The 27,810-nt window shown below is 40.2% G+C and overlaps 1 protein-coding gene across 2 annotated transcripts in view; it reads right to left on the bottom strand.

Annotated features, from left to right (window-relative positions):
• Positions 1-27,810, bottom strand: part of LOC126236177 (probable multidrug resistance-associated protein lethal(2)03659) — a 298,489-nt gene that overhangs the window by 132,396 nt on the left and 138,283 nt on the right. For both annotated transcript variants that reach the window (XM_049945273.1, XM_049945274.1), the window contains 4 exons: positions 26,339-26,477; positions 8,514-8,624; positions 8,188-8,421; positions 6,003-6,289 (listed from right to left, as the gene is read on the bottom strand). In XM_049945273.1, the coding sequence (XP_049801230.1) occupies positions 6,003-6,289; positions 8,188-8,421; positions 8,514-8,624; positions 26,339-26,477 (771 nt within the window). The remainder of the gene's footprint in view (positions 1-6,002; positions 6,290-8,187; positions 8,422-8,513; positions 8,625-26,338; positions 26,478-27,810) is intronic.

Genomic DNA, 27,810 nt, shown 5'->3' with positions numbered 1-27,810 from the left:
GAGTCTTGCATGAGAGAGAAATAAAAATATGCAGATGTTCTTAGCAGCTATGAATGCTCTTGGGTAGAAGGGCCTTGGGTTGAAAGAGGTGGGGATAACGACAGAGAAAAAGATAAAGGAATGCACAACTGAAGTGAAGGAAGAGTTAAAGGCAAAGATAGATTCAAAGATGCCCAAAGTAAGATAATTAAAAGCTCAACAAGCAGAATTCCTCATATAATGGAATGAGCAAACTGAAAACTATGAAGGATGAGCAACAAAGAGTGAAGAAATGAGTTATGAGCATGATCTAAGAATTTAAACAAGTCAAATCAGCTGTGACAAGCTGTGACAACAACTGTAGCCAGCTCAGCACACAGCGAACTCACATTCCATTATGTGGGAAATTTTACAGAGAGAAGTGAAGAAAAAATTAATGTAGAGAAAAATTAATCAAAACAAATGAAGATTGTAAAAGTAAAGAAAAAGTAAAGATGGAGTTAGCAACACAAGTGAGTGTGACTGCTGACACTGTGACTGCTAACAACTGTAACTATGTACCATTATGTGGGAAATTTTACAGAGAGGAGCCACAAACACCACTACAGCAAGGGACTGCACAGCAATAAATGGGGTATAGGAGGTGAAGGCTTTTGATAGGGACTGTAACAGATTCTAACCAGGAGGAAGACAGAAAACCAACCAAGAAATAGAATAACCTAAAACACAGATGTAACAGATGGCATACGAAATGTGCAAGTTAAAGCATCCACTCAAACTTTTGCATGTTGAGTTCTACCAGTGGTTTCTGAGTGAAATGGAATCAGGACCTTTGGATTTCAGTTCTTCAGATGAGGGTTGGTTCAGCCTGTCAGGGTACGTGAACTCATGGAACATGCACCATTAGTACTTTGAAGAGCCATTGCATAATAGTAAGCTTGGTGTTTGGTGTGCGATGTCAGGTGTCCACATCATAACACAAATCTTTCATCAAACTGTTAATTCTAACCAACATGTCCATATGTAAGTCAGCTCACAGAAGATGAATGACTGTATGGATATTTTCAGCAAGATGGAGCAACAGCACTCACTGCACAGACAACTTCGTCATAAATGCATGATGTATTCACTGATTAGAGGGTTATCAGCAGAGATAGTGCAATCTCCTGGCCACCTCAATTGCCTGACCTCTCCTCCTGTAATTTTCAGCCATGGGGCATATTGTAGGGTCATGGTACTCAAATAATCCTCACACACTGGAAGAGCTGAACACTGAAAATACTACTGCTGCTACTCCGCAGGCAGAGCTGCTATGCATGCCTCACAGTTTGATGAATCAAGCACAGTGCTGCATTGATGACAATGGTTGCCATTTTCAGTCTATTCTCTGATGTTCATTCACAAGGCTCAATGGCACACCAGACTTACTATAAATATTTTCTGGGCCAGTTTTATTTTAGCCACGCAGTAAAATATTCTTGACCTTTGTGTATTTATACTCAACATTTTCAGCCTCAGATATGATTGTTTGATGTTGACTGCCCAAGTAATCTGAGATTTTTTTTTCACTAACTAAGCAGAAATATCTACTTACCTTTCTTCATATTCCTATTGACACATGCAGTTAGCATGGTGTAATAAACTTACAATCTTTGATTCGCTGCTCTACTTCAACTGAGCAGAAAAGTTCAGGCCCCTTTGTAGCTAGATCTCACATGTTACCCTCTTGAGTCAGTTCTCTGATTAACTGCTCAAGGTTATTTTTGGATAAAGCATTTAGAACATTTTTCATTAAATTGTCTGTCCCTAATACCCATCCTAATGGCTTGGGTCTGTAGCTTGCAGGTTAAAGTTGCCCTTAATACTATAATAGGCAACGGCCTTGCCGCAGTGGCTACACCGGTTCCCGTGAGATCACCGAAGTTAAGCGCTGTCGGGCGTGGCCGGCGCTTGGATGGGTCACCATCCTGCCGCCATGTGCTGTTGCCATTTTTCGGGGTGCACTCAGCCTCGTGATGCCAATTGAGGAGCTACTCGACCGATTAGTAGTGGCTTCGGTCAAAGAATACCGTCCTAACGGTCGGGAGTGCGGTGTGCTGACCACACGCCCCTCCTTATCCGCATCCTCCTCGGAAGATGACACGGCGGCCGGACGGTCCCGGAAGGGCCACTTGTGGCCTAAAGACGGAGCTTTTTTTTTTTTTTTTTTAATACTATAATATGACTGTGAAATTTTATGAAGTAGGTTCTTGTTATTTATGTGAATAGAGAACATACTGGCCAAAAGATTTTTCTTATATGGGAAAAGATAAATAATGTGGACAAATACAGTACTTGCACCAAAAGGTTGTAATGATTCTCTCCTAATAAAGAATGTAGAAAACATTTGCTGACACTGCATGTGGGCAAGCAGCACTGCAATGACAATGTATCTGCATTGTAAGAGTCACTTTATAAAAAATAGTTTACTTAACTTGCAAATTGCATTGGTGTCTAGGGGTGTGCATCTTTTTAATTAGACTAGTCACGTGCTGGATTGTTTGTTAAAACAAGCTTGAAGTGCTAGCTCTTGATTTCAAAATATGTGGTTTTATTCTCATTCATTATAAAACTGTCCACAATGACAAACACAGTTCAGTACCACAAGAAAGAAAGTAGATTCAGAATGAACACAAATACTTGGAAACAGTTACAGTGTCCTTCTAAAACCCACACCTCCAAAGAGCTTCACATGATGTTAACCCTTTGAACAGCAAAAAGAGTCTAACACCACTGGCACCAATCAAGGATAATATAAACAACTTCCAGCATTTCCAATGAGTCAAAACATTTTTTAGGTAACTTCTGTTTTCAGATCTGAATGCAGTTTTAATTTAATGAGTATTTTCCGCAAGTATTGATTCCTTTGAGGATTTTTGAAAATAACCAGTTGATGATGGAGTTTTTAAGTTATAGAAAATATTCTTAAAGCTGTTAACTTCAGGTTATACTGAAAAACTGGTTAATTATCAATAGAATCACAATAAAAATATAAATAGTAACATATGTTTAGTCTAATATTATTATTACATTGTAAAATAATGATAAATCATATACCTAAACAGACCAGAAACACAGTCATCAACCTTTCTTCCAAAAGCTGTGGTCCTACAGATGTATCAGTTCTTTCCCAAGGCCTTCCCCATTGCCCCACCCCACAATCAATCATGCTGGACTTTGTGAATGACCTTCTCTCCTTGTCCCATTCCTACATTAGAAACACTTTTTTGCCACCAACCCTACCAATCAGACTACCCAAAACCAATGCTGAACTCTGCCTGACTCAGTTCACCCCTTCGTCCAACCATGATCCACCCCCTTCCTGCCACCACCAAATCAACCCCAGTTAACATTTAAGAATTTCTTAACCTCAAACTTTGCCTCACCATCATTCCCCAAATCCCTCGATATGGAAGCTAGCATTACATCCACAGAAGGAACCACAATCAACCACCAAAAAACCAATCCTGACCTTATGATCCTAGCTGCTGACAAAGGCTCCACCACTGTGGCTTTGAACCACAGGAATTACCTGTGGAAGGACCCCACTAGCTGTAACATTGTCAGATTTGTCCACCTACAAACTCTGGCACAGTGTCCCTACTTCCTTCCAGGTCACCATGACCAGCTATATCCTCACCCACAATTACTTCACCTCAGATGCATCACCTACAAGCAAATACATGATACAGCAATGGGCAACTGCATGGCACCATCCTATGCCAGTCCATTTGTGGGCCATCTAGAGGAATCCTTCCTAACCACCCAGAATTCCAAACCCCTCACCTGGTTCAGATTCACTGATGGCATCTTCATGATCTGGACTGAGAGCGAGAACATCCTATCCACATTCCTCCAGAACCTCAAAACCTTTTCATTTGCTTTATGTGGTCTTCCTCAACCCAACAAGCTATCTTCCTCAATGTTGATCTCCACCTCAAACATGGCTGCATCAGTACCTCTATCCATATCACACCATTCAACCACCAGCAATCCTTCACTTTGACAGCTGTCACCCATTTCATAACAAGAAGTCCCTTCCACTCTGCCTATTCACCCATGGGTGTCATATCTATAATGATGAGAGTATCTATCAAAATATACCAAGAGTCTCAGTGAGGCCTTCACAGACTGAAATTACCCTCCTAACCTTGTCCATAAGCAGATCTCCTGTGCCTCATCTCTTCTGTCATGCACCAGTTCCTAACATCCCACCATCCTGCCACAAAAGAGCACTCCTAATCTCCTAATGCATGTCAGTGACACCCGGAAATGGAGCAACTGAATCACATTCTCGGCTACCTCTCATAGTGCCCTGAAATGAAAATTATCCTTCCTACTATTCTTCCCACCTCTCCACAGTGGTATTCCACTGCCCACCAAACCTACACAATATTCTCATCCATCCCTACTCCAGCCCTACTCTGAGCCCCTTGCTTCATGGTTCATTCCCCTGTAATAGACCTACACACAAGACTTGTTCCATACATCCTCCCACCACCTCCTACTCCAGACCAACCACAAGCATCACCTTTCCCATTAAAGGCAGGGCTACCCACGAAACCAGTCATGTGATCTACAACTTAAGCTGCAACCACTATGCTGCATCCTATGTGGGCATTGCAACCAATGAGCTCTCTGTCCACATGAATGGCCACCGATAAACTGTAGCCAAGAGACAGCTGGACCATACAGTTGCTGAGCACGCTGCCCAATATAAAATTTTTCACTTCAATGACTGCTCCACAGCCTATGCCATCTAGATCCTTCCAACCAACACTAGCATTTCTGAACTGTGCAGATGGGAGCTCTACTTGCAATGTGTCCTATGTTCCCATAACACCCCTGGCCTCAACCTTCATTAGTCTACTATATCTACATCTACATCTATACTCTGCAAACCACTGTGATGTGCATGGCAGAGGATATGTCTCATTGTGCCAATTATTAGGGTTTCTTCCTGTCCCATTCACGTATGGAGTGCAGGAAGAATGACTGTTTGAATGTATCTGCGCACGCTGTAATTATTCTAATCTTATCCTCATGATCCCTATGTGAACAATATGTAGGTGGTTGTAGTATATTCCTAGAGTCACCATTTAAAGCCAGTTCTTGAAACTTTGTCAATAGACTTTGAAACTTTGTTAATAGACTGTTTTAGACTTTCATGCCAATCTTCAAGAATCTTCTAGTTGAGTTTCTTCAGTATCTCTGTGGCACTCTCCCATGGATTTAAAAAACCTGTGACCATTTGTGCTGTCCTTCTCTGTAGAGGTTCAACATCCCCTATTAGTCCTATTTGATACCAGTCCCTCACACTTGAGCAATATTCTAGAACAGGTCACATGAGTGATTGTAAGCAATCTTCTTTGTAAACTGATTGCACTTCTCATGTTCTTCATCCACCTCACTCCTCCCTGTTCCCTCTCGAGCACTACACAGCCTTCTGTTCCAGCACACCCATAGCCTTTTTTCTTCTCCTCTCCTTTTCTACCCCCCCCCCCCCTCCGCCCTCTTCCCGCATCAAACCACCCACCTGCACCTATGCACCTAGCTGCCCTACCCTCTACCCGCCACATCCCTGTATGTCCCACAAGCAGCACCTTTCCATCTCCCACCTCTACCTTGCTATCCCTCCCCCTCCCCCTCTGCACCTGACCTCCTCCTTACTCTCATCTCCCAGATTGGCTCTCCCACCAGGAACAACTGTACACTGTCCACCCTTGGTGGCCAGAGACAGTGGCCACATGCATGTGAGTTGTGTGTGCCTGAACATGTGTGTCGTTTACTTTAGAAGAAAGCTTCCTGGCTGAAGGCTCACATGTTTAGCAGTCACTTTGTTGTGCCTGTCTGGGGCTCAACATCTCCACTGTATGGTAACAGCAATCTATCCTTTTCATAATATTGTCATTATTCCATCCTGGATATGGTTTGGGTAAAGAATATACATATATAACTGATGAGATATGCAGATATATACCCACCTGGCAAGATTAACACGAGCTTTCTGTCCTCCACTTAGCATAATGCCTCTATCACCAACAAGAGTCTTATCACGGTGTGGGAATGTGTCAAAATCCGTCTCCAGTGCACAAGCTTTTATTACTTGCCAGTACCGATCTCTGTCATAAGGTTCACCAAAGAGGATGTTCTGTCGGAGAGTTGCAGCAAACAGCCATGGTTCTTGTGATGCATATGAAACTTTGCCTCTTATAGATAATGTTCCTGAAGTGATTGGCAGCTCACCCAGAACAGTCTGAAGTAAGGATGACTAGAAAAAAAATTAATGCTCAATTAATAACAGCAATAAAAAAATAAGCTCACATTAATTGAAAAACATTATTTGTTCTTACCAAATATTTCTCACTCCTATATTATCTATCATCTACCTTTTATTCCATGAGGGGCACTCATAAAAACATAATTATCACCTGGAAAAATAAAGTCATTGATTTGTGTTTGTATGCAGACAGTAAATAGCTGCAGTTCGGGTATACATCGATATCACTGTGTCACAGTAGCATAGGGCACCAAAAGAGGAGCTACAAGAAAATGTTCAGCTGACTCAAAGTGCAGTAGCATGCAGTAATTCATTTTCAGCAGCAGCAGAAATATTGTAACTGTGTCGGGCCAATTCAGATGACTTCTTTAGCTGTCTGAAGTGGCTTGACACAGGTGCAACATTAGTGCTGCTGCTGACAATGAATTATTGCATGATACCCCACTTTATCAGTCAGTTGTAACAGTTTGCTTTAGCTCCTCTATTGGTGTACTATGCTACTGTGAGCCATGGATATTGATGTATACCAGAACTGCAGCAATATACAGTTCAAAAACATATAAAAAATCAATGACTTTTTTTTCTAAATGATAATTTATTATGTCTTGATAATGTCAGACATAAATATGGCAATGAATAATAATATTTAAGAACAGATCACAGTCTGAGATTGACACTACAGCAAAAAATTCTAGGGTAGATTTCAATTAACTTTTTATTACATTTCCTGCTGCAGTATAAATACTAAGGACAGGAAGGGAAGTGAAAGGGCAGAATAAGGAGGCATTAGCAGAAAAATCTGGTGTAAATAAAGAGCAAAGTGAAGCCAGGAACCTGGAAACATAAGATATGGCACACTGTGCAATGCCCCAGTAATAGATGGAGGTGGTGATGAATGAAGTAACTAGAACTGAATGCACATCATAGTAAAAGAAATGGCAGACATATGAACACTGGCTTTTTGGACTGTAATTGAACTGCTATATTAACACAAGGATAAATTAGATGATTGTGACAGAAGCCTTGGTTCAATAGTAAGACATTAATACCTAGTAATGATGACAGCAACAGAAAGAAACACAGCAATGAATTCTTTGCAAAGTGTATAAATTCAACTGAATCAATTCATTTTCTCACACAGCTGGCACTATATTAGCCAATGTTTAAATTTTCATCTATAGAATAAGGGTTGACATTATACAATAAACAATAATAATAAACCTCATTGGTAGATTTGTGGCCTGTACTTAAAAAGACAGCACTTAAATTACATGTGTTAATCATCCTATGTACTGTATACGTTGATATACATGAGATTGTATATCATATTTACCCCTACAAGCTGCTGACTGGTAAGAACACAACGTAATATTATGTTTATCTTAACAGGAATGTGAGGGGAGGTATAAGAGCAAGAAAGAGGGTACAATGTGAAGATAAGTACAACAGGTTCAGCTAAAAGAAGTATAAAATATGTGTGTATCTGGGGGAGGGGGTAGGTGGGGAGGAGGTAAGAAGGCATTCTGTCTGACTTCTGAATCACCACTGCACATAATGCCCTCATTTTATAACAGTGCAGAGAGATTGGAAAATTAGTTCAGGATAGTTGCACAGAAGCTGCTAACAAAGCATTCACAAGTACTTACATACCTCTACAGTTCCTACAATAATGAGATGTTTCCATTGCAGTAATTTTATGATCTGAGTTCTGAGACAATCATGTGCAATTCTTTGACCGGTACAGATATTTCAAGCTCAATTACAACACTTAAACTATAAACAAGTATGATTGAGAAAACAGTTACCAAGGACTTCATTAAACAATATAATGTGGTTCAGTTTTCTCCTCAGACTAGAACATATAGAGGAAGACTGCCTTTTGTACCTACCTTTCCTGAACCTACTGGCCCTATAATGGCAAACAGCTTCCCTGGCACAACTTCAAGAGTCACATTCTTTAAAGTATCATCAGCATTGCTTTCCCATTTTGCTGTGACATCCGTTAATTTGATACAAGGAGTTTCTTTCTCCACATACTCCTTTTCAGTTTTCATTTGAATAATACTTCTGTCATGAATAGCATCTAGGTTCACTGACTTTATTTCATCGTAGTTGAGGAAGTTCTGTAGAAAGATGTAAAAGTCGTTAGGAATTTTAGAAATACATAACAGTGTTCAGTGCTTCTACACCCTTTTGTAGATATCCAGCATATTACCTCAATACGCTTGCCAGAAATGAGACCTTCAGCTAGTGCTGCAATAGCTCTGGGGAATGAATCACTCATTGCTTGTTTCATGATATTGTAATATGCAGAAACAACAAAAACCTAAAAATAAAAGACACAATTATAATCTCTAGTTAAACACATTTAAATGACATAATGAACTAACTTTACATAAAAATGCAAAGCATACAAATTATGACGGGTTATTAAGACTCTCATTCAGAAAGATCACATGATGGAAAATACATAATGGAATAATACTGTCAATCAGAAACATAATTTTTATGTGAAGTAATATTTTTTTTTATTTATTTTTTTTTATTTTATGCGTCTAGTTCTGTAGGACCAAACTGAGAAGCAAATCTCCAATGTCATATAACATATCAGCACATGCAAGTACAACATAAAAGCAATAACAGATAAAATAAAATGTTTAAGAACCAAAAAAAAGACAAGACAAGAGTTTATGTAAACACAAACAACAATATAACACAGGAATCAGCTTATTTTTTCAAAAAACTTCTCAACAGAGTAGAAGGAGAGACACATGAGGGAACTCTTCAATTTCAATTTGAAAGCACGTGGATTACTGATAAGATTTTTGAATTCTTGTGGTACCTTATTGAAAATGGATGGAGCAGTATCTGCACACCTTTCTGCACAAGAGTCAAGGAAGTGTGGTCCAAGTGCAGATTGGATTTCTGACAAGTATTACCTGAGTGAAATATGCTAATTCTTGGGAATAAGCTGACATTGTTAATAGGAAAAGAGCATATAAGGCAGAAAAGAGCATATATATCAAGAGGCCAATGTCAGAATGCCCAGACTAATGAATGAGTTGACAAGAGGTTCACAAACTTGCACCACTTATTGCCTGAACCTCCCACTTCTGAGCCAAAAGTATCCTTTGAGAATATGAAGAGTTACCCCAAAATATAATATCAGACATCACAAGTGAATGAAAATAAGCAAAGTAGACTACTTTTTGCGTCAAACTATCACTTACTCCAGATACCACTCAAATAGTAAAAATGGCAACATTAAGTCTTTGAACAAGATCCTGAATGTGAGCTTTCTATGACAATTTACTATCTATCGGAACACCAAGAAATTTGAACTGTTCAGTTTCACAAATAATACACACACACTCTGTGAAATTAAAATGTTTGGTTTTGTTGGATTGTGTGTTAGAAACTGTAAAAAGTGAGTCTTGCTGTGATTTAACATTAGTTTATTCTCTAAAAGCCATGAACTTATATCTTGAACTGCACTATTTGAAACAGTGCCAACATTGCAAACGACATCCTTTACTATCAAGCTAAAGTCATCAGCAAAAAGAAATATTTTAGAATCACCTGTAATACTAGAGAGCATATCATTTATATAAATGAGGAACACAAGTGGCCCCAGCACTGTTCCCTGGTGTACGGCCCCACCCCCCTCTCCTCAAATCTGATCATGCCCCACTCAGACCCCACATCACAGCCATTCTCAATACTGTGGTTAATGACCTTTGCTATCTGTTGTTAAAGTAACAATTTGTGAGCTATTCTCCATATTCCATAATGTAACATATTGTGATCAACACAATCAAACACCTTAGTTAAATCAAAAAAGATGCCTAGCATTTGAAACCTTTTGTTTGATCCATCCACTACCTCACAGAGAAAAACTTCCAAAACTGAGCTGTACACTTGATAGCAAACTACGTGAAATAAAATGATCAATTATTCTTACATACACAGCCATTTCAATAACTTTAGCAAACACTGATGGCATAGAAATAGGTCTAAAATTGTCTACATCATCCCTGTCTCCCTTTTTAGAAAGCAGCTTTCCTACTGAACACTTTAATCATTCAGGGAACTGACCATTCTTAAAGGAAAAACTACAAATATGGCTAAGTACAGGGCTAACATGTGCAGCACAGTACTTTAATATTCTGCTAGGGACTCCATCATATCCATGAGAGTCCTTAGTCTTCAGAGATTTAATTACTGAATCAATCTCCCCCTTGTCTGTATCACAGAAGGGTATTTCAGACATCAATCTCGGAAAGGCATTTGCCAAGAAAGTTATATGATTCCCTGTAGACACTAAATTTTTATTTAATTCATCAGCAATGCTCAGAAAATGATTGTTAAATACAGTATGTATATCTGATTCATCAGTGACAGAAGTATTTTTACTACAAACTGACTTTATATAGTCAACCTTGTGCTGCTAACCAGACATTTCCTTCGCAATTGACAATATGGTTTTAATTTTATCCTGTGAATCAGCAATTCTATTTGCATACCACATACTCTTTGCCTTCCTAATAACATTTTTAAGTACCTTACGATACTGTTTGTAATGGGCTACTGTAGCTTGATTGTGACTACTTCTAAAATTTTGATATACTTCCCACTTCATTCTACATGATATCCTTATCCCACTAGTCAGCCACCCAGGCCACCTTTAATGCTAGTACCCTGTTTAGAGTGTTCTAATGGAAAGCAACTTTCAAAGAGCATGAGAAATGTATTAAGGAAACCATTATATTTGTCATCCATGTTATTAGCACTATAAACATCTTGTCATTCTTGTTCTTTAACAAGGTTTAAGAAACTCTCTATTGCCATTGGATTAGCTTTTTTACATAGTTTCAAGTACGTATAACATTTGTTTGAGTAGAAAAACCTTTCAGCATTAAAATTTGTGCATCATGGTTTGAAAGGCTATTCATCCTTTTACTAACAGAATGCCCATCTAGTAATGAAGAATGAATAAAAATATTGTCTATGGCTGTGCTACTGTCCCCCTGCAGCCTGGTTAGAAAAACGCAGTCTGCTTCAGATCATAAGAATTTAGGAGATTTTTCCAACATCCTTTTTCTTGCACAATAACATACAATATTAATATTGAAGTCATCACATATAACTAATTTTTGGTATTTCCCATAGAGTGAACCAAGAACCCCCTCTAGTTTGAGTAGAAATACTCAGATGTCAGAGTTAGGGGACCTATCAACAACAACAATTAGAAGTTTAGTTTCAAATAAATTCAACTGCCCCTGCACAACATTCAAATACCTGTTCAGTGCAGTTCTGTGATACAGCTACAGACTCATCTACATCTACATCTACATCCATACTCCACAAGCCACCTGACGGTGTGTGGCGGAGGGTACCTTGAGTACCTCTATCGGTTCTCCCTTCTATCCAAGTCTCGTATTGTTCATGGAAAGAAGGATTGTCATTATGCCTCTGTGTGGGCTCTAATCTCTCTGATTTTATCCTCATGGTCTCTTCACAAGATATACATGGGAGTGAGCAATATACTGCTTGACTCCTCGGTGAAGGTATGTTCTCGAAACTTCAACAAAAGCCCGTACCAAGCTACTGAGCGTCTCTCCTGCAGAGTCTTCCACTGGAGATGATCTATCATCTCCGCAATGCTTTCGCGATTACTAAATGATCCTGCAACGAAGCGCGCTGCTCGCCGTTGGATCTTCTCTATCTCTTCTATCAACCCTATCTGGTACGGATCCCACACTGCTGAGCAGTATTCAAGCAGTGGGCGAACAAGTGTACTGTAACCTACATCCTTTGTTTTCAGATTGCATTTCCTTAGGATTCTTCCAATGAATCTCAGTCTGGCATCTGCTTTACCGACGATCAACTTTATATGATCATTCCATTTTAAATCACTCCTAATGCGTACTCCCAGATAATTTATGGAATTAACTGCTTCCAGTTGCTGACCTGCTATATTATAGTTAAATGATAAGGGATCTTTCTTTCTATGTATTTGCAGCACATTACACTTGTCTACATTGAGATTCAATTGCCATTCCCTGCACCATGTGTCAATTCGCTGCAGATCCTCCTGCATTTCAGTACAATTTTCCATTGTTACAACCTCTCAATATACCACAGCATCATCCGCAAAAAGCCTCAATGAATTTCTGATGTCATCCACAAGGTCATTTATGTATATTGTGAATAGGAACGGTCCTACGACACTCCCTTGTGGCACACCTGAAATCACTCTTACTTCGGAAGACTTCTCTCCATTGAGAATGACGTGCTGCGTTCTGTTATCTAGGAACTCTTCAATCCAATCACACAATTGGTCTGATAGTCCATATGCTCTTACTTTGTTCATTAAACGACTGTGGGGAACTGTATCGAATGCCTTGCGGAAGTCAAGAAACATGGCATCTACCTGGGAACCTGTGTCTATGGCCCTCTGAGACTTGTGGACGAATAGCGCGAGCTGGGTTTCACACGATTGTCTTTTTCAAAACCCATGCTGATTCCTACAGAGTAGATTTCTAGTCTCCAGAAAAGTCATTATACTCTAACATAATACGTGTTCCAAAATTCTACAACTGATCGACATTAGAGATATAGGTCTATAGTTCTGCACATCTGTTTGACGTCTCTTCTTGAAAACGGGGATGAACTGTGCCCTTTTCCAATCCTTTGGAGTGCTACGCTCTTCTAGAGACGTACGGTACACAGCTGCAAGAAGAGGGGCAAGTTCCTTGGCATACTCTGTGTAAAATCGAACTGGTATCCCATCAGGTACAGCGGCCTTTCCTCTTTTGAGTGATTTTAATTGTTTCTCTATCCCTCTGTCATCTATTTCAATATCTACCATTTTGTCATCTGTGCGACAATCTAGAGAAGGAACTACAGTGCAGTCTTCCTCTGTGAAACAGCTTTGGAAAAAGACATTTAGTATTTTGGCCTTTAGTCTGTCATCCTCTGTTTCAGTACCGTTTTGGTCACAGAGTGTCTGGACATTTTGTTTTGATCCACCTACCACTTTGACATAAGACCAAAATTTCTTATGATTTTCTGCCAAGTCAGTACATAGAACTTTACTTTGGAATTCATTGAACGCCTCTCGCATAGCCCTCCTCACAGCACATTTCGCTTCGCGTAATTTTTGTTTGTCTGCAAGGCTTTGGCTATGTTTATGTTTATGTTTGCTGTGAAGTTCCCTTTGCTTCCTCAGCAGTTTTCTAACTCGGTTGTTGTACCACGGTGGCGCTTTTCCATCTCTTATGATCTTGCTTGGCACATACTCGTCCAACACATATTGTACGATGGTTTTGAACTTTGTCCACTGATCCTCAACACTTTCTGCACTTGAGACAAAACTTTTGTGTTGAGCCATCAGGTACTCTGAAATCTCAAATGGAATACAGTTTTTTACGTACTTGGCCACTGCCCACTCTGCAAAGAACTCATTGAAAAACAGTCATCTAATGTGTATCCTGATAAAGGAAGCCTCCAAATTGTCAAATTATTAAAGTGGTGCTCCGATATACCAATAATGTCAGAGCCAACATATATAAACAGTTCGCTAACTTGATCTCTAATACCTCTTATATTTTGATGAAATATGCTAATTCCTTCACTACTGGATACCTGACCTTCTCTGAAGGTGATTCCTTTGATAGAGGGATTTCCTTTAAGAAGGAATACTTATTACCTGATTTTAATCTAAAAATGGTGCTGCTCTAATACCCACTGCTACAGGAATTTTTTCATGAATGATTCCATCACCTCCCACTGCACTGTCACCTATAAGCTTTGCCAGCCTCCCATTCCCATATCTATTGATGTGCAAGCCATGAAAACCAGTCTATTGATAGACTCAACTGGCACCACTCCAATGTGAGCCATGCCCTCCGCCATCAGTGGCTTCTCAAGCCTCATGTTAACATGCCTAACAGCAGCATTAAGATGAGGCTGATCATGACATTGAAATAGTTGCACGAAGTGCACTTTAGTGTCATCACTTTGAGTAGCTATCTTTAGCAGGTCACTATCTAAATTATACTCCCCATCCCTATCAAAACTATTCCCAGCTCCACCCACAATCACTACCTGATCCTCCTTCGTAAAATTCCTACATAACTCTCCTATGCTGTCAGTCACCTGAGCCAACCCTGCACTAGGCTTCACAATACTGGTGACCTGGTGCTCACTCCCCAACACTTCCTGCAACTGCTGGCCCACACCTCTGCCATGCAAACTACCTAGTAGCAGAACCTTCTTCTCTCTGTTAGAATTCGCAACTGACTTAGAATTCCTAACTGCTGAGGACTGCTGCATGTTTCGTACATGTACAGGTGCAAGAGCCTCCTCTCCACTAAACCCTGACAGTTGGTCAAACCTATCGCATATACGCAAAGTAAAACTGTCTGAATACCTCCTCCTCCTAGCTACCTTCTCGCCAAGTGCCAATTGCCATTCCCCAGCACCCTCTACCCTTCTCAGTCTATCTAGTTCCACCTTTGCATATTGTAATTGCACCTTAAGGGCACAGATCTTAAGCTCCTGCTCCTCTATCAACTTACTTCTACTACAGATTCTGCATTCTCAGAGAGGATCTTGCTAGAATGCTCACTGGCTTTCCCATTGCATTACCCCCAATGAAAATACTTTTAATGAATCCCACACTGTAACCCACTACTAAAAAACACAGCACAAAGTCCACACTTCTCACTCATGGTAAAATTTGAACAGTTACTGAAAAAACTAAATGTATATTTTACCTTAAAACAGTAGAACTATTTGAAGAATTAACAATAGTGATCTCGAATTTTGCTCTCTACTAAGAAATCAACTACTTTTATTAATAGCAATAAACCACAACTAATACCAATACCACAAAAACTTCAAACAAATTTCTTATCTAAAACCAAAACTTCATGCGAGCACTGGAAAACCCAATAAAATTAAAAACAGTGAACGGAAATTTTACTGCAATATTTCACTGCAAACAATAAGTAATGTCAGCCGAAAACTACCATACTAAATTTAATAAATGATGTAAGTGCACTCTAAAAAAAACACAGTTGGCAAAAGTTTCCAAAAGTTTATTAAACCATTATTTTGCCAGAAACACCATGAGCACTGAAAACTACTAAATTTAGTAACTGAATAACAGTGCACAAACAACTTTGTCAGAACTTCATGTAAGAACTGCTCTAGCTGCAACTGCACACTGTGAAATGTAAACACACAGCTAATATTTGGATGAACGATTAAAAACTGCTAAATTTAATACAAATGGCTATCTTTTCAAGCAAACAAAAATTAATACAGTTTTGAGTTTGGCTTAAAGCAACATTATTTCTTAGTTCTTGTCTTCTTTCTTTCTTTTTGCCTTCATTGGACCACTACACAAAGGTCTACACAAAGAGTTTTTTCTTCAATAATACAATTCACTTCAATAATAATTCAATAATACAATGGTTATAAGATGGATTATTACAATATATTATTGTATAAACCTTTCTCTTTTTTCCCTTCTGTTTGCACAGCATTTCTTCATTCTTTCAGATTTTTTTCTTTCTTTGTTTGAGATCAACCTTCATGTAGTCCTTTTATTGATGCCCATATATAGCCTGATTTGTGCATCTTACAACATTTTGGTTTTGTCTGTTTTGTTTCTTAGGTCATCTACTGTAATTTGGAGTTCACTTACATCATCCTTGAGTTCCACCATCCATTTAATGTTGCTTTTACTACTCCATAGCCGGCTGCGGTGGCCAAGTGGTTCTAGGCACTTCAGTCTGGAACCGCGCTACTGCTACAGTCGCAGGTTCGAATCCTGCCTTGGGCGTGGATGTGTGTAATGTCCTTAGGTTAGTTAGATTTAAGTTGTTCTAAGTTCTAGGGGACTGATGACCTCAGATGTTAAGTCCCATAGTGCTCGGAGCCATTTGAACCATTCAAACTATTCCATAATTTTTCTGTTATTCTCTTACAAATTCTGTTTCCTTATGTTCTGGTCAGATGTCCACAGAATGGGATGTACTTCTTCTTGATTGTGTTATTTTATTGTATACTGTTTCATTTGAAGCTCTTCTCTAATGTCCATTTACTCAATATTCATTTTTGCACGTTCCCTTATTACTCTTCTTTCTGTTCTGGGAATTTCTGCTGTGTGTATTTGAATGTGGTTTTAGCTGCATATGTGATTCCTGGTTGGGTAACTGTTTCATTAAGTCTAAATATTGCAGCTATTGATGAGCTTGATTTGTTGTACACATTTTTTGTAATGCAATTTGCTTTGTTCAGTTTTCATTCTATTTTGCCATGTTGGTTTCCCATTTATATTGGGTAGGAGAGTAAGACCATCAGCAAATTTCAAGCAGTTTCAACCAATGTCATTTTTGGAACTTAAACTCTCATGTTCTTTGGGATATCTTAGCACTGTTATCTCACTATTCATTTCAGTTCACAACAAAATAGTAATGGTGGTAGGTGGTCACACTATCTTTATCCTGTTTTTATGAGTAATGGTCCAAAAATTTCTCTTCTAAACATGACTTTTTATTTGGTGCTAGTTAGAGTAAGTTCAACTAGTTTAATTAACTTTGGATGAATTCCTAGATTCCTTCAAATTTTTAATACTGAGGTCTATGGAGATAATCATATGTCTTCTTAAAGATTACAAATGTTATTGTCAGTAGTGTTGTTACATTTCCTGTTATATACCACAATCAATTTTAAGCTAATGATCTGCTTTGCACAGATTCTGCATGGTCTGAAATCTCTCAATTATTTATCCAACTCCCATTCTGTTTGTTCATTGATTCTCCCACACAGGATAAATAATATCCTTGTACCTGCAGCCTAGGATAGGGATTCCTCTGTAGTTCTGTAGTTGCCCATATTGCTCCTATCCCTCTTCTCGAGTAGTGGGTGGATGATAGCTATGGTTAAATGTTCAGGGAATAAATCAGTTGTTAAAGCCATGTATAGGGAGGTCTTGATTGTGTCACTTGGATATTTCAACATTTCAACAGAAACCTGACAGTGTCACCAAAATGAAATGATAAAATGACAGTGATGGTCAAGAGTCCCCACCTGGGGAAGTTCAGCTGCCACATCGCAATCTTTTCAGTTGACTCACACTGAGTGACTTGCAGCTAAGTGGGCAGACAATGTCACAAAGTATCCAAGAAAACAAAAACCAACTACGACACTATCTAAGAGATTGGTGTGAGCAATCCATGACCTAAAACTTTATAAGTATGCCTCACTTGAGGTCAAGGAGCTGGTCATGCACCACCACCTTTAAGCCCAAATCTTAAGCAAATAAATATTCAAAAATCCTTTTAAAAGTAGAATGTGTGGTTAGTGAAAATTAATATACACAATAAACAAAATATCAGAACTGAAATGTGGAAAAAAAGGCTAAAAAGCCCATAGGGTATTAATCTTAGCTAAACCAAATTGTTTATTGTTAAAGCTATATATTTATTCAAGAGATATGCACACAAGCATGTGAATGGTGGCCTTACATGGACTTGCAAAAATTAATGAATTCTATGACAATAATTAATTAAGCAATGCAAGATGTAGTCACATAGTGCAAGCTGTGCATTTTGACACAGTAGCGTTCAGAAATGAAGTTCATGCAGCAGCACATTAATTCTCAATAATCAGCCGCAAAACCTTGAAGTTCATCAGCATGGAATTGATACTAACAATCACGACAAAAACTAAAGTTCATTACGCACCATTACTATAGTGACAAATAACTAGCACCAACAGATTTCAAGGTACAGAATCATTCTCATCAATTTACTCAGAGTCTCAAGAAATTTTCAAGTATTCAACTTGTGACCGCTAGAAATTTTATACATCCAACAAATGCTATCTGAAGACCACAGCTCTCTGGCCGACAATATTGCTCACGAACCCACCACTCTAAATTCTCAGCAAAGAAAGCCAATATGCTTGTCTCTGCATGCCCCTTTACACTTTCAGTCATGAGATGACTGCTGAATTCATGTTAAATATTTACTACCATTCGTTATAAAAGTCAATTGTACTTACATACAACATATTAGTGCATACAGAAAAATCTGTCATTTTGTCACTTCTCATTACAATATTTATACATTTTATAATAGTTATGAACAAAACACACAAATATCTTACCAATACAGCACTGCAACATTTGGTTGCTGGTTATGATAATAAGGCCTTCAGATTCAACTATGCCTGCTACAGGAATAACATGTACATCAGAATATCTTCAACACAACAGTGGAACTTTATTTGATCATGGAACACTAAATACAGAGTTCATGAGGATGAAAGCTAAATACCTGGCTCATGAGACTAGGAATGTGAGAGCAGATCAGTTGTGCTTAGTGGGCTCGTTGTTTGCTACGTTACTGGGTACATTGTACATAGCCACCTATACAAGACTAAAGGAAAAAAACATAGAATAATCAACATAAAAAAGTACCAAAACAAGAGGTAAAAACTCTGCGCACTGTGAGAACAAAATACAGCGTGAAACTACTTGGTGCAAGTGTGAAAACTGACACTTGGACTCGAGCTGACACTCGCACACTAACACAGCACATGCCAGATGATGGCTGGGATCGCAACAGCCCACTCATTGGGAATGGAGACCCATCTAGAAAGCACACCAGAAAGTACACATGATAGCCAGATCTTGTTGTGTGGTGTGGTACAGAAGCTGCTGGTGAAGGCAGTGCAGTTGTCTGGGTCGCTTCTTGGGCACTAGATCAGATGGCATAGGAGGTGGTGGTTTTTGGCCCGTGAGTGGTGGAGACTCATGGAATATGTAGGCCAGCTTCATTCTGTCTATAGTGAGTGTGGCACATTTTCCATTGAAGAGAATGTCCATGGTGCAGTTTCCCCTGATTACAACCTGGTGTAAACCTGTGTAGGGTGGCTGGAGAAGCGGTCTGATGCTGTCGCTATGTAGCATCAGATGTGAGCATGAACTGAGGTTCTTCTGTGCAAAGAGTGGACCGGTAACATGTCTGAATGGCTGTGTGAGGCATGTCTTCCCTATGTACTCTCCAAGATGCCCAACGACTGTAGATGGATCAGTCTCTTGTCACAGGGCAGCTTCTACAAAATTACATGGTAGTCTCAGTTTTTCCCCTTATACTAGCTCTGCCAAGGAACCACCCAGGTCTGGTCTGTAAGTGTTGCAAAGCCCGGGGAGGACAACTGGCAGAGACTCAGTCCACCTGGCCACATGGCACATCAGGGCCTCTTTTAGGGTACAGCACCATTGTTTACCATTCCATTGCTGGCCAGTGGTAGTTGATCATCAAACAATGACTCATGCTGTAAAGTGCTGCCAGTTTTCTGAACAACTTGGACTCGAATTGTCTGCCTGTATTGGTTGTGATATGGAGAGAGCAGCCAAACTGCAATATCCAGTGCATTAGGAAGGCCTGTACCAAGATTTTTTGCTGAGATATTGTCTATCGGAATTGCTTCAGGGCAACAAATGAATCTGTCTACAATGGTGAACGGGTAACGTTGGCCATTCAAAGACAGTAGTAGCCCAGTGGCATTGACATGTCTAAAGCACACTGTGACATTAGGGTAATTACCTACTGGTACATGAAAATGCCTACTAACCTTGCTGCGCTGGCACTGAAGACAGCACTTCGTCCACTTTCTGTAATCCTCCTTCACGCTCACCCACATGAAGCAAGCTACAACTAGATGGAGTGGCTCAGGTTGTGCAGGGAATGCTCGCTTTTGGGTGTTCAGAGGTTGGTATGGACATGGTCTGACTGTGGACACATCACAATACAGTTGTTCACCAGTGTCAAGAATGTCCATGAGCTGCAGCTGTAATGATGACAGCATGTCTTGTAACAGGTCTTGAAGCTCATGATCCAATATCTGTGCTTCTGCAAGTGCCGTATAGTCCATTGTAGAGATACTTCCAATGCGAGAGAGGGAGTCTGCCATGATGTGGTACATATCAGAGATGTGCTGGATGTCCGTGGTGAATTAGGTTATGTGCAGGAGCTGATTGTGTTGTCTCAGCAAACAGCTCACACTATTTTGCTGGAAGGCAAATGTCAGCAGAGCACTGACATTGGTGGCTTTGTACATCACCAGTAATTCCCTGTCATACATGCTCCATTTCTTTTGTGAGGTGGTCACAGTTTTAGAAAAAAAGCTAGCAGCTGCCAGGTCTTGATGACATGCTGTTGAACTACATTGTCTATTGCTGTCTGACTCACTTATGACCACAGCCAACAGTGCTTTCAACTCAGGATGTGCCAACAATGTAGCATCTGCTATCACTTGTTTAGATTTCTCAAATACTGTGATCATATCATCTTTCAGGTAATTGCTAAGTTACATTTAGACAATGGGCCCACCAGTGCACCTGTCGGTGGCCCTTGAACTTCAGCTACATGCGACAGGTACTGCCAATAAAAATTCAGCACACCTAAATAGCACCTTAGTTCTTAGTATGTGACTGACCGGGGCAGCTGACAAGTAGCCTCAACCTTGTCCGGCAAATGGCAGTGATCCAGAGGGGGTAATTGGCTTACAAAGTCAATCTGCAACTCTCCAAAGACACACTTCACAATGTTCAGTATGAGTCTGTGTTCACTCAGTCATTGGAAAACATGGACAAAATGCTGGCAATGTTCTTCTGGTGATGCAGAGGACACTGAGATGTTGTTCAGGTACACAAGACAAAACAACAGACCATTAGCACTGAATCGGCAAACCTCTGCCACTACTGCACCACATTCTGGATGCTGAAAGTCATGAACTTCCTCTCAAATAGGCATAAAAATGGCTGTCTTTGGGATGTCCTTGTCTGCCATTGGAATATGTGTTAGACCTTGGCACAATAAAGTACTCTGCACACAAGAGCACTGCTCAATACAAAGTTGTGTTGTGCAGCAGAGGTACCAGGTATCTGTAAGGAATCATGTGGGTATTCAAAGTTCTGCACTCTGCACAAGGCTGCCATGCACTGCACATTTTAGGAATGAGGTGCAGGAACAAAGATCAGGAGCTATCAGACACATGCATAATTCCCTCTTTGGTTGTGTTATCGAACTTGATCTTCACTATCTTCATCTTGCCTGACACTAGTCTTCGAGGTCAGCAGGAGATCGGCAGCCCCTAGTCATCTTCATGTGATGAACAGTGTTGTGTTAGATGTCCTTCAGAATGCCCGGAGGCTTCGTTAATGCCAGAAAGTCTCTCAGTAGCATGGCATATTTGTTGTCCACAGTGGTTATCAGCTATGCGGATTGGATGGGTGTCTTGTGCCAGAAGTCTGTGGCCGTCAGCCGGGTGGTCTGGTCCACAAGGTGAGCATTGGACATGTCTGGCAAAAGGTCATAGTATGCCAAGAAATCCACACCTATAAGTGGTTCACCCTTGTCTGCCACAGCAAAATTCCATGGGAAGGTGCAACAGAGGCCAAAATCCAGCTCTATTCTGTGCAGGCCAAGTGCAGAGATAGGCGAATTATTCACAGCCAACAGACAGAATGTCGTATGTGGTCAGCACTAATGTAGCAGCGTGCATGGGTGGATGCATAAATTGGATCCTTGTCTATTGGGTACTTATGGCCAGTGCATTGATCACTGATCAATAGGTATTCTGACATTGGCCAGCAATGCAACAAAGTGCCTATGGTTCATTTGGGCATGCACACAGCTTCATGAATTGTTGTACAAGTTTCTCAAAATGCCCTTGGTACCAGCAGGTATCATTCTGCACATCAGATATTGGCACCGGTGAGTGAGATGTGGCCCTGCTGCAAGAGTGTCTTCTATCCCCTTGCCAGTTGTGATCTCCACCAACACTGCCACTTGCTACCAGCTGTCTAATCTGTTGCATTAGCTCACTGACTTTCACTGCTAATGCCTCATACTCAGCAAGCACTTCCATGGTGGTTGCACTATCACACTGCACATCTGATACAGTAACAGGTGCAGGCGACACAGCATCCAGTACTTTTTTGGCCAATTCTTCTAAGATACTTCAGTCACCAATATCCTCTTGGGTCCATACCTCTCTAAAGCACTCCTCTTGAGATGCGCAAACACTGCAGATCAGTTTCGACTTCAAGTGGTCGTATGCATTCCCTTCAGTTGGAGTGACAATGATGTCCTGAACTTCTGCCGCATATTGCTGTTCCAGTTGGCTCACCATCAATGCGAATTTAGGAGCATCTGCAGTCAAACCAGAATAGAAAAGAATTGCCTCTACCTGGGCAACCACAAGTCTGGGTTGTGCGGCCATAATGGTGGTAGCCTCACAACCAGTCTGGACACTGTTGGGTTCACATGCTCCAGACTTTCATCCACTGTGTTGTTTACTTGTGTTACATAGATGCAGGCCGTTGATCATGTTGGGGCCACAGTTTGGTTGCTCGGTATGAGAATCAGGCCTTGGGACCCTACTATGCCTGCTACAGGAAAAATATGGACACCAGAGTATCTTCACCACAACAACAGAAGTTTACTTGATCATAGAATGTTAACTACAGAGCTCATGGAGATGAATGCTAAATACCAGGCTCATTAGACTAGGAATGTGAGAACAGATCAGTTGCACTTAGTGAGCTCATTGTTGGATACATTACTGGGTATGTTGTACATAGTAACCTACTAAAGACTAAAGAGAAAAAAACATAGAATAGTGAACATACAAAAAGTAACAAAACAATGGATAAAAGCTCTGCACATTGCAAGAACAAAACACAGCGGCCCTAGTGGAATGTGCGGGACTACTTGGTGCACACACGAAAATTGACACTTGAACTTGGGCCAACACTAGTGCACTAAAACAACACATGCAGATGCTGGCTGTGGTTGATACAAACATGTTCAAATTTAACTATGGTTGCTTTTATAGCAGGTATTGCCAAGTAAGTCTGGAAGACTCATGCTGATCTCATACTACATTTGTATATAGAGAATTCATAGCAATGGCAAAATTTGCATATAAATGTAGTAAATTGTTTATAGTTGTCTGTATGGATAAAAATTAATAACAAAACAATCAATAATGCAATATGCAGTTATGATATATTGTATGATGTCAGTAATAACCCCAAAATATTACTTTTACTCAGGAATTTGCCTTACAGACACGCTCACCTGATCTCCCAGTCTGTTACCTACCAACCCAATGGAGCAGTCACAAAATTACCCAAAGTGATGGAACATTCTGAGTATTCCAGTTGCCATCCACTGTGTGAAGGAGTGTGTTGGGAAAAAGAATGAACAATGCATGAAATGTAAATAGTGATGTGGTGAACAGGGTACAACAGGGCAGGGGGAAAACTGTATACACAATAGTACTATGTTGGCTTAGTAGTTCACAGGTTCAGCAGCAGTCTGGAATTTGGAGAACAGAAGGAGGGAGGAGCATCACCTCATTAAGCAGCCACATTGAGTAGCATTAGCAACTAGCAACTGATCTCTGGGCTGTCAGTGAGCCCTGATGATGATGATGATAATGATGTTGGTTTGTGGGGCACTCAACATCATGATCATCAGCACCTGTACAAGTTACCAATCTTCCCAGTTCCAATCTCGCCACTTCCTGAATGATGAGATGATGAGGGCAACACAAACACTCAGTCCCTGGGTGGAGAAAATCCCTGGCCCAGCTGGAAATAGAACCTGGGACCCCATGATCCAGAGGTAGAAATGCTAGCCACGAGCTGCAGATACAAGCCCTGATGGTTATGGGCTTTGAAGCGGATCCACCAAGGCAAAGCTACCCAGTAGGTTCCATCACCTGACACTCCCGAGGGTATTTCATTTGATGTAGGGTCTGCATACTTCCCACTAACATCACAGAGCACCGGAGCTACTTGAATGCCAACTGGTTTAGATTTATGTCACTAAATTGACAGGGAAAATTGCCTCAGTAAAGCCACTGCTCAGCATCAGCGACTTTTTAATTAGGTCAGAGTTTTTGGGGACTTCTAGTCCCTTGCTTTATGTGGGTAACTTAAAAAAAAGAACAACAAAAAAAGAAAAAAGAAACTTAGCACTATAATTGCAGACCACAGATTATATCTGCAGTACAAATGTCAAGTCAACATAAAAATTACTTTTATGTACATAAAAGTGGAGAATGAAAATACTTTTATCGATGTATGATGACCAAGGTCCTTGAATGAGTGTGTACAAAATGTTCAGTTATAAACTTTACATAACTTTTTATTGTATATGATTGCAGAATAAGAGATTTTTAATTCTTTTGGATATATTTTCCCTGAAAAATACCTCATAATATAACAAATAGCAATTAGTGTTTAAAATATATTAGCATTTTGTCTAACAATTTAAAGGAAAGATAAATTGCTACACCATAAATGCAGCACACTGAGCTGCAGACAGACACAACAATAAGACCCTTACACATTAGCTATTGGTCAAAGCATTCATCAGAAATGAAAACACACACATTCTTTCATGGAAGCAAGCACACTCACAAACGTATGTACACCATCTCTGGCCACTTTGACTGGACTGTATCTGTCACAAAGAACAGAAGCAGCAATCTTGAGGTGGTGGGGAATGGGAAGAGATAGTAGGACATGAGTGGGGGGGGGGGGGGGGGGAGAGAAGAGCACTATCTGGTGGAGCATTCAGGGACTACACAGCCAACTGCAAACTGGTGCAGCATAGGAAGGTTGTCGGGCAGGGAGATGAGGGGAGGGGGGGGGGGGGGTATATGCAGTGAAAAGGAGCAGTGAAGGAGAAATATGGGCAGGTGCAATGGCAAAGGGCAACACACAAAGAGGGTGGGAGATGAGAACACGGAGGATGTGATAGGACAGAGGGGGTGGAAACTGTTGGGTGGAGGGTGTGGGGGCTGTAAATCACCATTGAGGCCGGGATAATTTCATGAGCAAAGAATGTGCTGTAAAGATAACTCTCATCTGTGCTGTTCAGATAATCTGATGGTGGAGGGCAGGTTTCATATGGCTCAGGTAGTGAAGCAGTCAGGGAAATCAAGCATGTTATGTTCGGCTGGATGTTACACCACAGGGTGGCCTCCTTGCTCTGGGTCGGAGTTTGGCGGTGGCTGTTCATCCTGGTGGGCAGCTGATTGATAGTCATACCAATTAAACAGCTGTGCAATGATTGCAGCAAAGCTGCTATATAACTTGGCTGCTTTCACAGGTGACCCTGCCTCTGATGGGGTAGGATAAGTCTGTGACAGGACTGGAACAGAAAGTGCTGAGGTGTGGAGTGGACTGCTATTGCACCTGTGCCTTCCACATGTTGGGACTGAGAGTGGCATAGGGATGATGATGTGAAGGTTGGGTGAAATGGAACATCACCTTAGGAGGGGTAGGAAGGATCTTTGGTAGAATGTCCCTCATTTAAGGGCATGATGATAGATAAGCAAAGCCCTGACAAAAAATGTGGTCCGGTTGTTCCAGTTTCGGGTGGTACTGACTGACAAAGGGGGCGTTCCTTTGTAGCTGATTCTTGCAGGTGGTGGGAGGATTGGGGATACGAAGGGAAAGGGCATGTGAGATCTATTTGCAGATTAGGTCTGCATCTTAGTCTGTGATGTAAGACAATGAAAATAACTTTTTATGGCACAATGGACGAAACTTTGTTTTTTTATTAGCTTATCAGTGAGTTGTTACCATTTTAATCAAATGTCAGCTTGAGAACCAATCACTTCAAACATTGAATTTTATCTAGTAAGCGGTTAACAGTAGCCTTTTCACGAATGAAGAAATAATTGTTTCCCTTTCGTACTGTATGACAGATTTTTGTAAGATTAAGAATGAAACTTTGTTGTGAAGTAATTACATGCCTGTCCAACAACTGTTTTGGTTGTGTCTGGCATGGCTGTGTTTCTGTCATTTCTTTTTAAGCACACTTCTAATGCAAGCAAAAATAATAAATGCTTAAAAGCCTGTTAATTATATAGCTACATAATAGAAGTGAACCAAGTACCAAACTTTGTTTAAACACACTGAGTATTATCACTGACCTTGTCGGCAGTTATGTTTTCTCCAATCATGACAAATATTACAATGCTGACAAATGTTGAGAGTCGAGTAACAAAAAGACCCATTGACAGAGTAACAGCTCGAATGTACTGCATAACTTTTATAGCATTCATTTCCTTCCTGGAAAATAATTAAATAAATGAAAATTCAAAGAATACACATGTTACAATAGACAATTAAAATGCCTCACAGAGATTAAAATAATTTGTTTGGTAAACACAATTTAGTGATAAAATTACAGAGAGAAAGGAAAAGTATTCTGTTATGTTAAAGTGCATTTAGGTACTTCATGAATTGAGAAAATATTACTCATACAATTAACAGAAGAATATTCAGACAATAATTGCAACACAAAGCTACTGTACAACACAAGGCGTACAGTTCTAGGCCTCACAGTGAAAGTCCATTTTTTCTGTCAAAATTGCTCTTCTTTTTGACATAGCTCCATTTTAGGTTAATAAACCTCGTCCAGTATTTCCTCAGTGAGCGTATACCATCATTGAAACATGATTCTGGAAAGTTTGGAAGATACACATCTCCTGCCATGCCTTCTTCATTAAAATCAAAACATTTTACAGCTGTAATCTAAGAGGTGGAAGGAAGAGGTCTCTGTTTCTGAATACAACAGAAGTGAAACAACTTATACCAAAGCACCTTTGTTGCTATGTACTCAACAAGGCTGTGACTTCTTAAAATTATGCCCTGAAATGAGGTCCATTCTGTCTGAGATTTTTCCCACCACACCTAGACTATCTTTACATCACCCTTCCCAATCTCTGCAATATAATATTCTGGTCACATCCTGTGCTCCTTCTGCACCCATTTTCCTACCCTATGGCCCCTACCCCTGTGACCCTCTCTTCTGTAAGACTTTCCTATGTACCCTCCTACAACACATGTCATGCACCAACTGTTATGTAAACACTGCTCAGCCTTCTATACTGGTATCACTACCACCAAGATATCAGTTAGAATGAATGGGCATAAACATAAGGTGCATACTGGCAACACTCAATATTTCTCAGAATTCCAAAGGCCAGAACTAGCATAACAACATGTCCTTGGTTCTCACCACCCACCTATCCTTAATTTATGTTAATTTCTTTAGTATCAGAAACTCTTTTGAGCAACTATTCCTTTCCTCACTCCCTTTTAGTTATCTATATCTATTATTTTCTGATCTATTTTTCCCTGCAACTCCACCTCTCATATCCACCATGTATAATGCACTCTTATTGACTTATGCATGATGTTTTGTAAGTAATCTCTGTCTAGCTTATAACTCTATTCCACCTTTAAGCTCTCAGGTTTTCAAATCTTGTCTGGTACAGTCCCCAACAATTAGACTTTCCCATCTGGTAAGTCTCACTTGACCTCTGGGTTCTGGGTGACTTTTTGTGACTCTCCTCATTTCCTGAACCTCACCAGTCATCTCCTTCATCCCTCTTCCTTT

Source organism: Schistocerca nitens, chromosome 2 (assembly GCF_023898315.1).
Source record: "Schistocerca nitens isolate TAMUIC-IGC-003100 chromosome 2, iqSchNite1.1, whole genome shotgun sequence".
NCBI classification, from domain to species: Eukaryota; Metazoa; Arthropoda; class Insecta; order Orthoptera; family Acrididae; genus Schistocerca; species Schistocerca nitens.
The sequence above is the reverse complement of the archived record's forward strand: the minus strand, read 5'-3'. Positions and strand labels throughout refer to the sequence as shown.